The sequence below is a fragment of the Delphinapterus leucas genome, chromosome 17 (genome assembly GCF_059928025.1).
Source record: "Delphinapterus leucas isolate spDelLeu-1000000601 "Yukka" chromosome 17, BTC_Dleu_Yukka2, whole genome shotgun sequence".
NCBI lineage: Eukaryota > Metazoa > Chordata > Mammalia > Artiodactyla > Monodontidae > Delphinapterus > Delphinapterus leucas.
The window spans coordinates 18,934,319-18,945,717 of record NC_143145.1 but is presented as its reverse complement, the minus strand read 5'-3'; the positions used below and the strand labels follow the sequence as shown (position 1 = coordinate 18,945,717).

Here is an 11,399-nt window from a genome sequence, read left to right as displayed (position 1 = left end):
TAAGCCCTGCGATGACATGTACAGCCTTCATTGTTCACTATTTAGCTAAATTATTATTTTCACTCTGGCAATTTGGGACATGGACAGTATCATAAAAACGCCTCCACACGTGTCTAGTAACCTCCCCGCCCGTCCCCAGGATCCCACAGCATGAGCTTTGTGGGTAATGGAAGAGGTCCACGACGAACTCGACCTCAAACAGCACAATTAGCGCAGAACCGCCCCCAGCCCAGATGTTGATATTTTCCTCTCTCGGCCCCGCCCCCGACCACGAGGGGCTCCAGCCACGCCCCCAAGCTGGAGTTACTGGGGCGGACTCGCCGAGCGCCTCAGCCTACCCACAAGGGATTCCCTCTCCAGCCAATCGCGTCTGAACTACGGGACGGCCCCTAACAAAGATGGCGGGGGAGGCCTCAGTGAGGGCAGGCTGATTTAATACCCGAACCCGCGGCGGACCGCGAAGACAGAGGTAGCGGCGCAGCCCCGACCATGGAGGAGGGCAACAGCGCTGGCAGCGGTGGCAGCGACAGCAGCACCAGCGGGAGTGGCGGGGCGCAGCAAAGGGAGCTGGAGCGCATGGCTGAGGTCCTGGTCACCGGAGAGCAGCTACGGTAAGATGAGGGGCAGTGCCGGGGGAGGCTAGCGGTGGCACTGCCAGCCAGTGTCCGTGGCAGTCGCGCGCGCGCGCGCCGTGGCTCGTGGCTAGCGACTCGCGCGGCGCTCCGGGACGCCTGCGGACGCGTCGACCGTCCGCGCCGCGGTTTAGCTGCTGCAGCCCGGCGCCCTGAGGACTCCGGACTGGCGCCGGGCTCCCGAGGCGGACGCGGGCGGGCGCGCGGTGCTTGCTGCGCCCTCGCCCAGCAGCTGCAGCCCTGCGCCCCGTAGACGCGTTGCTGCCGACCGCGCGCGCCCTCTTTGCCCGGGCACCCGGGAGCTGACAGGCCTCCTGGCTGACAGCTAGCTCCTCCTCCGCTCAGAGAGCAAGAGGAGCAGGTGAAGGGCCCCCCGCCGGGCCCCCCGCCGGCCCCAGCCAGACCAAATCCCTTTCACTTAAGGTTTTACTTTTGGCTTGCAAGTCTGGCTTCACTCCCCTGAGCCTCAGTATTTTCATCTGTAAAATGGGGCTGATCACGGCAACTTCCTTGAATGGTTGTGGTGGGGGCTAAACTGAGAACATTTCTGAAACACTGTACCTATCACTTAATTGGCACATACTCACCCGTCATTATTTGGGTCCGCAAGGGGGCGTGGAGGCACCTTGTCCCGCTGCCCTGCTGCCAGCTCCCCCAGCGCGCACATTTTAGGCAGCAGGGTCCATTGGCCCCCGGCTGCTGCAGGAGTTGGGACTTGATGTGTGTCACTGCGTCCAGGACAGGCAGTTACCCCCAGATTCAGGACCCCCTCCCGCCCGCTTTATCATTTCCATCCCATCCTGGTCCTTCTTGGATTCATGTTTGAGAATTCTCCTTATGGTATGACCGGTTCCGCAGCTGCCCGTCTTGTAGTCATTAATCAGTTTGCCAGGGGGAAAAACCCCTTGGCTTTACAGTGGTTGAGCCAAAACTTGCATGCCGGCCCCTGTCCCATCGGAACGGTGCGCTTGCCTCTTACTTCTAGTTCTTGGCCTGAATCTCCAGGCTTGTTTTGGTTTCTAAAATGCTGTGTTTCAGGACCCAAAGGAGAGAGACTCTTGCAACGATCCCTAAAGGTTTGGTAACCACCCTGCTTGCTGCCCTTAGATTGAGAAAGTAAATATTGGAGGTCAGAATTAATTGAGTTTAAAGTTACAAGAGGCAAATTGCGCATTTCTATCCCTTGGTGATTTTTTAATGTATAGTCAGAATTAAAGGGAATAAAAGATTTTCCATCAAGAGATTTTCTAACTGAAAAAAATCAAAATAAAGCTTTTCTGATTCACCTTGAAACACTTTAATAATTTATCTGCTCTTCAATTGGGTACGTTTCACTTCCTTTAAAATGATAAACTGCAGGGTGCCTCTGTTTGTCCAGAAAGCACTTTCTACTTCGAGATGCTTAAATACCCCTTCCTTGGTTGGGGAAGTCCCCAGAGCACTTCTCCTCTTCCCAGGCACCCCCCTGCACGGCAGCAAGTTTGAGGACTAGGCTTAGTGTGTCGGTAAGAAGATAGAGGGCTGTCTCGCACTCGGGTTATATAGACCTGGGTTTGAATTTCTGCTCAGCCACTTTGTTGCCAAGAGTTAACATTAAGTTGTTTTGAGGAGGACTTTAAAACCAGAGTGAATCTGGGTTTGCTACTTACTAGTGTGGGACCTTGGGCAAGTTACTTAACTAAGAACGATGGGTAATAATGGAGCCTACCTCTGTATTGTATGAGGATTAATTAGATGAGTTAGTGCTTAGATCAGTGCCTGGGATATAGTATGCACCATGCCAGCCTTAGTTATTATAGCTCTGTGACTTTGGACAAGTTAATTCACTTCTCTGAGCCTGTTTCTTCATCTGTAGAAAGGCAATGAAGATAGCACTTCATACAGTTGTTGTGAGAGTTTTCCCCTGGGCTTCGTGTATTGAAGAGCATTCAACAAATGGTTGTTGGAATTAACGAGTGTTATTGGTCTCTGTGTGTCACCACAGGTGACTTCCAGCTGAGCAAGATCTAGCAGAAAGGATTGGTTGGTGGTTAAGAACACGGGCTGCCTGGGTTCTTAGTCTGTCTCCACCATTTATTAGTCCTGTGACTTGCGGACAATTTACTTAACTTCTCTGTGCCTCCGTTTTACTTCTCTTGCAGGAATTTTGTGAGGATTAAATGAGGAGGTGCTACATGTAAAAGGCTTAGTAAATGTTAGTTACTTAATTTTACTTTGGGGAACTGTCATCATTGCTTTTTAAAAATCTCTACCATCTTTGCACTGTGCTGAGTACAGAGTACATAGTGATTACTCCAATATTTGAATAACTAGTGTATGTAATTAAAGATACTGTTGTAAATACAGATGATGTAATATTCAGAATTTAGGGATTTAAGTGGCCATGCATGCCACTAGCTTCTTGGTTACTGGAAGAACCTCTCATAAAGGAGTAGGGATGCAGCCCTCCTGGCTGTCACTGTCACAACATGATTTCACATCCCTAACTGCTTTCTCACAGGTGGATTGTGGGGACTTTGTGATGTGCAGGCCTCCTGCCTCTAATTGCTGTACACACACACACACTCACTCACACACTCACAGACACACAGACAATTCCTCCTCTCTGCCTTCTCTTTCCTTTCCATTGCTTTCTGGGTCATCAAAGATGAGGTGAATGAAGGTGGTAAGGAAAGGAGATGCCAGGATTGGGATTTGAAATACAAAATTTGGCTTCCAGGTCCAGCTCTGTGAATTTTATTAATTTAATATTTATTTATGGATGTATATATGGATGTATGTATTTGTTTTGAACTACTTTTGCTTGGGCAAGTCAGTTAGCCACTCTGGGCCTCAGCGACTGTGCCTGCAGAATGGGAATAATAATATCCTCCCATGGAGGATCTGTGGTGTTGGAGCAAGTGGGGTATAACATGGGAAGGAACTTTGTAAAATAAATCAATAAATCAAGAGTAGTTGTTGCTATGATTATTATAAACTCCAGATGTGAAATCGGGGGTTGGCTCTGTAATCCTGACACTTTGGTAAGGGCAGCTGGTTGCATAAGGATATGAAATTGAGTAACATTTAAAAACATCTCCTGCTTTCTTCTCCAGCCTGACTGCAGGATCCTTTTCCTAATCTCTTTGTGCTTTCCCTTGTCGTAAAAGATTTTACTTCCTTGCTCAATGTATCTGAGTGTCTTTCTATCTTAAAACTGCATTTGGATACCACTTCACATCCCCAGGATGGCTATAATCAAAAAGACAGACAATGAGAACTGTTGGCAAGGATGCAGGGAAACTGGAACCCTTATACACTGCTGGTGGAAAGGTAAAATGATGCAGCCACTTTGGAAATCATTCTGGTATTTCCTCAAAGACTAAACATAGAATTACCATGCGACCCAGCAGTTTTACTCCTAGGTATGTATTCAAGAGAAACAAAAACATATGTCTACATAAAAATTCGTACACAAATTTTCACAGCAGCATTTTATATAATAGCCAAAACCAGAACCAACTCAAATGCCCACCAACTGATGAATGGGTAAATAATGTGTAGTCTATTCATACAAGGGAGTATTATTCAGCAATAAAAAGGAATAAAGTACTGATATATACTACAACATGGATGCACCTTGAAAACATGATACTAAGTGAAAGAAGGCAGACACAAAAAGACACATATTAGGAGGTTGGCCGAAAAGTTCGTTCAGGTTTTCCATGTTATGGAAAAACCCGAACAACTTTTTGGCCAACCCAATATGACTCCACTTATATGAAACGTCCAGAATAGGCAAATCTGTGGAGACAGAAAGTGGTTGCCAGTGGCAGTGGGGAGGGGGAATGGAGGGTGATTGCTGATGGGTGTAGAGTTTCTTTTGGGGATGATGAAAATGTTCTAAACTTGATTGTGGTGATGATATCATAATTCTGTGGATATGCTTAAAAACCATTGAATTATATACAGCAAATGGGTGAATTATGTGGTGTGTGAATTATATCTCAGTAAAACTACTACAAAAATGCATTTGGATGACACATTAGAGTGATGAAAGACAAAATATTAAAACTTTTAAAATAAACTTTATGCTTTCTTTTTGGATTGGCCAAAGAATGTGATGAATTTTATCATTAACTTGATAACACATGACTACCACGCCAGATGGGACTGATATTTTATATATATCTTTTTATAGTATCATTCTTGATACAGCACAGAGAAAATATATCATAAATAGTCCAGAAAATTGTCTCAGAACATTCCTGATTTGAAGATAATTAACCATGTAATAATCTTTCGTATTAGTGAGGTTTCATACGATGACTTTTTAAATCATTATTTATTTTTATGTTTTATATATAAATCTTTTATCTTGAGATTTGTCATGCAATCATAACTGACATTCTAATTACAGCATCCAAAATCCACCTTCTGTTTCTTCTATAGATTAATCCCAGAGATACTTAGCAAGAAAGTGGTTTGTAATAGAGCATTTAAATAAAGAAGGCCAATGAATATCACTGTTCTCTCTGTGGTAATGGTAGGCATGATAATAATAACAATAATACCTATATGGCATATATTACCTGCCAAAGACTCTTCCGAGTGCTTATATATATTATTAGAAATATATATATTAATATATATTATCAAAAGCATATATATGCCTTTAAGCTTTATAAGCTACTCTGTGTAGAAGACATACTTGTTATCCTCATTTTACAGATGGGAAAACTGAGGAACAAAGTATGTAAGCTAACTGGCCATAGATTTTTCAGCCAGAAAGTGCTAGGGCTGAGAGTTCTTGCTCTTAAGCAAAATGCTAGATTACAATTTAGAGGGTTAAGAAGTGTCAGGGTAAGACCAATGTAAAACAGAATCATATATATAAGACTGTGATATTCTGGTATGAGAACTTTTGCAAACAAGCAAGTAGACAAATGATTTTTCCCTTCTGTGGGAAAAAGCTAATTAATTTCTAGAGGTGTTTATGCTTTTACAAGATAGAATGGTCAGTTTCTCCGTTAACTTTTAAAGTGGGTCTCCCTTGCCATATGGTTTTGAAAACTTAATTTGAACTCCACTCATTCTGAATTTGTAATCATTTTAATGGGAAGATAAATTACAGTTCACTATTTTGTCAGCTGTGAGGATGGGAGTGGGGTAGGGGGAGAATTAAGAATGTAATGAGGAATGCTTAATTAAGAGAGAAAACACCTCAAGCTTTTCAGTTATGCTCATGTACCTAGACTAAATATGCTAATTACAACAGTCTTATCCAGTCATTAAAGGTGGGTCCCTAAAAGCAATTTACGAGGCAATGAGTTTTAGCTAAGTTGTAGGAAATTGCAGTTCTTTCAAATTGTTTGATGTATTGCCTTTTTGCTACACTAGACTGCCTTTCCAGACTCTTACAGCCTTGCTATTGCCTTTTTCATAAAAACACGTTAAATCAATATTGAGTTGCTTTTCTGAATTTGCTTTGCCAATGTTAATGCAGTATGCAGATAGAAGGTAAAAGTCAGCTTCTGGAACCAAAGGCCAATCTACAATAAAGTAAATATGAGATATGGAATTTAGAGATACAGAAAAGAACAAGGAGAAATACAGCTGACCCCTGAACAACACGTGGGTTACAGCACCCGCCCTCTGCACAGTTGAAGATCCGAGTATGACTTTATAGTCAGACGTTCTCTGTATCCCTGGTTCCCCATCCACAGATCCAACCAATCATGAAATATGTAGTACTGTAGTATTTATATTGAAAAAATCCAAGTATAAGTGGACCTGAGCAGTTCAAATCCCAGTTGTTCAAGGGTCAACTGTAGTTTGTTTTATTGCACTTTGAACTTAAGGAACTTCAAAATTGGCTTAGAGAATGTCTTAGGGGGTAGCCCCTACTGGTGTCCGTTAATATGGAAGTAACCATTGTAACCGAAGGGAATAGAGGGAAAGCTACTGCCCAGATGCTACTACTGAAATGTAGGGATCCAGGCAGGAGGAATATGCTTTTATTCTTCTAATAAGCAGAGAGGATATCCTGGCCTTGGGAAATTACCACCTGTTCAGATGAAAAAGGGAGAACTTTAGGAAATGGCAAATGACTGTATTTGGAGTCAGTGCAGACAAGCCTCGTGTAGAGTGATGAGCTGTCTTTACCCCAGAGGCTTTTCTCATATACAGACCCTGTTCCTACGAACATCTTTTCTGCTTCACACACTGGATGTGGGGACAGCAGGCACAGTCCTGGCACATAGCAAGCTCAGTAAAGACTCCTTTCTCCCCTGGAGGGAGAGCCTGGGAAAGTACTTTGTCACTTGCCAAAACCCTCATGCAATTGGAAGACACTGAGTAAGTGCTCAGTACACGATTGTGGAATTATTGTACACCTTCATGCACTTATCCTGACGTAAACCTGTTTTTGAAATGAGTGCAGTGTTAGTTGTTTCTGAGTAATATGTTTGCGGTTACTTTTCTAAAAGGCCAATCCTGATATTTAGGTTTTGGCTTCTGTCGACTTCGGAATCAATAAACCTGAAAATAAGTTATTAAATAAACACACCTCAAAAGAAGAGAATGAGAGGTGGTGGCTGATTGTTCTCCTCTCCTAGAATTTCTAGTATTTATTTGGATCAGGAACTCACGTCCCTTTATTAGGTGGCGGCTCTTAAATGGTTGGGGTCTATGAGTTTAGTGATTAGGAAAAGACAAAGGAAACAATGATCAACCCTCTTTCTACCTAGTAAGTCATCCCACTTTTCTCTCTTCCTCATTATCTACCAAGCAGAGATGGGTCCCAGATCTGGGATCCTTGTCCCCGTATTATCAGCTTTAACCAAACTTGGAAGCTTATGTCAGTGACTGTTTTTATGGGTTATTAGATGCTGGGGGAACACCAGTGGAGACGGAGTGCAGGGAGAGAGCTTAGTGGATCAGACAGCCTGCTTGTAAACAGCTGTTCCCGTGGCAGTGCCAGCAGGGCCAACAGGAGCTATTTTCATCAGGGCTGGGGTGGCCCCAAACTGGAAGAGTTCAGAGAGAGCAGGAATTTACTCTCGTCTGCACAAAGAGTCACTTTTCTGTAGCTTTCCAAATATTTTTAAGGTTGAGTCGGAGAGGCGAGATGGAGAAAGAAAACACACCTGGGAGTGGGGGACAAGATATCCTTTCGTCTGTGCAGTTTTCTGATAACAGCTGTTGCTAGGGTGTGGCAAGAGGGGACAGATGCCAGGGCCTCCAGCTGGGGGAAGCCCACGGCAGCTGCAGAGGAGGTAGATAGCAGCTAATGTCATCAGAGAAAGGCTCAGATCTTTCCACTTGGAACCTTTAGCTGCTTCTGGTGATTTTGTTGTTGGTGGTGGTATGTGTTTGTTATTTGTTTTAATCCTGATGACACTGTCTCCCTGCAACACTTGTACCTACAGGTTTCTGATTCTGATATTTACCCAGAGGTTCCTTTCATTGAAGTAAACTGTGGCTCAGCACCCACTTAGGTCTTGGCCTTATTTTGATCATCCAGCTCTGTGAGGCTCTCCTTTGGGTGGTGAAACTGTTACAGCCCCAGAGAACTGAACCTTGTGCTTTGTGGCAGATCAGGTAGGCTTCAGAAGGACCAGTCCTAGTACAGAGTGCTCAGTAGCGTCTCTGATCATGACTTAAAGTGTGAGAAACAAAAGATCAGAATGAACATTCCCTCATTAAGAGAGAAAGCCTCATTTCATGCTATCCTATTTTCATTACAGTTAGGTTAGTCCCTGTGCTTTTATTATGCGTGAAGTTGGCCATTTTCTAACAAGTTGTAAACTTCTGGAGGAATACACTATGAGTGGTGTGTCCACAAAACAAGCAAACGAACAAAAAACAAGGGGGATTGGGAGGGGGTTAGTGTAGAGATACATAACGAGGTACTGGTTTAAGAACAACCAGTGTATAAATGTGCAGATTTACAAAAAGGATATGTTAAGAAAGGATTGTTTTTTTCCATCTTAGAAAAGGATTTAGCACATTTTCTGTTGAGGATCCTGGGTTAGTTTTCTATTTAAAATGCAATTCTTGGGCTTCCCTGGTGGCGCAGTGGCTGAGAGTCTGCCTGCCGATGTAGGGGACACAGGTTCGTGCCCCGGGGGTCCGGGAAGATCCCACATGCCGTGGAGCGGCTGGGCCTGTGAGCCATGGCCGCTGAGCCTGCGCTCCGGAGCCTGTGCTCCGCAACGGGAGAGGCCACGACAGTGAGAGGCCCGCGTACCACACACACAAAAAAAGGCAATTCTTTTTATACGGTTTGCACACTATTTTCAGGCACATATACTGAGTCCAGTAAAGCGTGAACTTTTGGATTGTAGAAGTACTGTTTTGCTTCCCGATTCCTTTCCTCTTCCCCAGGAGGAAAGGAGAATGGGGTAAACTTGCACCCTGTTTTCACTGAATATTTTTATAAAAGTTCTACTTACCTTTGGTCATTAACATTTCCATAAATGATAGTGACTTTCACAGAATGTATTCACTGCAGAAAGCAGTGGTGCTGTATGACTGTATTTTACATCTAGGTGCCAAGTGCCTCATAGCATCTTTAGTTAAGCTATAGGAAGGTTGATAAAATAAGACTTCACCAAAGCTCCTGCTTGTACTGCTTTCTTCTTAAAAACAGACAACAAAAATCAGTTTAGAGGTGAGGTTTTAAGGCAGTTATCTGATGCATAACCATGATTCATTTTCCTTCACATTTGTTAAAATTTACTTTCTAAGGAAACCGTAATTCAGAAGGACACATGTGCCCCAATGTTCATTGCAGCACTATTTACAATAGCCAGGTCATGGAAACAACCTAAATGTCCAAGGACAGATGAATGGATAAAGAAGGTGTGGTACATATATACAGTGGAATATTACTCAGCCATAAAAAAGAATGAAACTGGGTCGTTTGTAGAGATGTGGATGGACCTGCAGTCTGTCATACAGAGTGAAGTAGGCCAGAAAGAGAAAAACAGATATCGTATATTAACGCATATATGTGGAATCTAGAAAAATGGTACAGATGAACCTATTAGCAGGGCAGGAATAGAGACGTAGACGTAGAGAATGGACATGTGGACACAGAGAGGGGAAGGGGAGGGTGGGACAAATTGGGAGATTAGGACTGACATATATACACTACCATGCGTAAGATAGATAGCTAGTGGGAACATGCTATAACGCACAGGAAGCTCAGCTCGGTGCTCTGTGACCACCTAGATGGTTGGGATGGCAGTGGGGTGAGAGGGAGGTCCAAGAGGGAGGGGGTATAGGTATACATAGAGCTGATTCACTTGGTTGTACAGCAGAAACTAACACAACATTGTAAAGCAATTATCCTCCAATAAAAAAAGTAAAATGACATTTTAAAAATAAAAAAAAAGAAAACTAAGGAAAAGTGACTACAGTATGAACTTTAGTAAATAATATTGTATCAGTATTAACCAGCTGTATCAAATTTGCCATATTAGTGGTGTGTGGTATATCTTTACGATTTTTCTCTAAATCCGACGCTGTTCTAAAATAAGTTTATTAAAGAGTAAAACAATAAATGAAGCACACACATACACAACACAGATACAAAAAATGAAGTGATAAAAAGATAACTACTAATACATTTTTAAAAATTTGCTCATTACTGGTCTGTACCAAATAGCATGACTTATTTGTGGTTTCCAAGGTTTTCTTGAAATAACCAGAGATCACAGATGAAGTTGCTGAAAAGGATCACATGTTGATTATATTGGATTGAAAGTACAGGGCTGAAGAGTGTATAGACTGGAATCAGAATGCCTCGGCTTAAACCCCGATTCTGTTATTTACCAGCTGGATGACCTTGGGTTACTTATTTCATGAATCTGTGTCTTAGTTTCTTAGTCTGTAAACTGGTGATGAAAATACACTTCAGTCATTTGGTCTTAGAATGATATGTTGATATTTGTATAGCACTTATAACTATGCCAGGCAATTAGTGTTATGTTTATTAATAAATAAATATTGGGGAAAAAAGAATTTACTTTATTAATGACTGTTTTGCAGACTCTGATATAACCTGTCTTCATGAGAGAGGATGAATAGACCTTAGCTGCCATGATAAAGTACACTTATCCTGCTACCATACTTACAAGAGCCAAAAGTTATCACAGAGTATTTAAGGACATTCAAATATAAGGAACAAGAGTGAACTAGAGCTTTTTCCTCCAACATTTTATTACGAAAAATTTCAAACATACAGAAAAGTGTAAAGCATTCTACAGTGAACGTCCTTTTCTCCACCGCTTGGATTCCACAATTAACATTCCACCATGCTTGCTTTAGCACGTGATACAAGATACTGATTATAGTTCCCTGTGCTATACAGTAGGTCCTTAATTATCTATTTTATATATAGTAGTGTGTATCGGTTAATCCCAAATTCCTAATTTATCGCTCTTCCCCACCTTCCCCTTTGGTAACCATGTTTTTTTCTATGTCTGAGTCTATTTCTGTTTTGTAAATACGTTTGTTTGTATCATGTTTTTAGATTCTATGTCTAAGTGAGATCATGTTATTTGTCTTTCTCTGTCTGACTGACTTCACTTACTATGATATTCTCTAGGACCATTCATGTTGCTACAAGTTTTTTTTTTTTTAAGAGATAAAACTTATGTGTAATGAAATGCACCATTTGATGAGTACTGACTAAGACATACATCTGTGAAACCCAAACCCCTATCTGGATATCTTTGAATGCTTTTGGCTGCAAGAAACAGAAAATCGACTCAAACAATG

The 11,399-nt window shown here is 42.4% G+C and overlaps 1 protein-coding gene across 5 annotated transcripts in view; it reads left to right on the top strand.

The window, feature by feature from the left end:
- Nucleotides 1-295: 295 nt before the first annotated feature.
- DEPTOR (DEP domain containing MTOR interacting protein) overlaps nucleotides 296-11,399 on the top strand; it is a 186,908-nt gene continuing 175,804 nt past the window's right edge. The window contains exon 1 of one of the 5 annotated variants that reach the window (XM_089898776.1): nucleotides 296-611. In XM_089898776.1, coding sequence (XP_089754902.1) covers nucleotides 490-611 — 122 coding nt within the window. In that variant the 5' untranslated portion in view covers nucleotides 296-489. The remainder of the gene's footprint in view (nucleotides 612-11,399) is intronic. The other 4 variants (XM_089898777.1, XM_089898778.1, XM_089898779.1 and 1 more) reach the window with 4 other exon arrangements.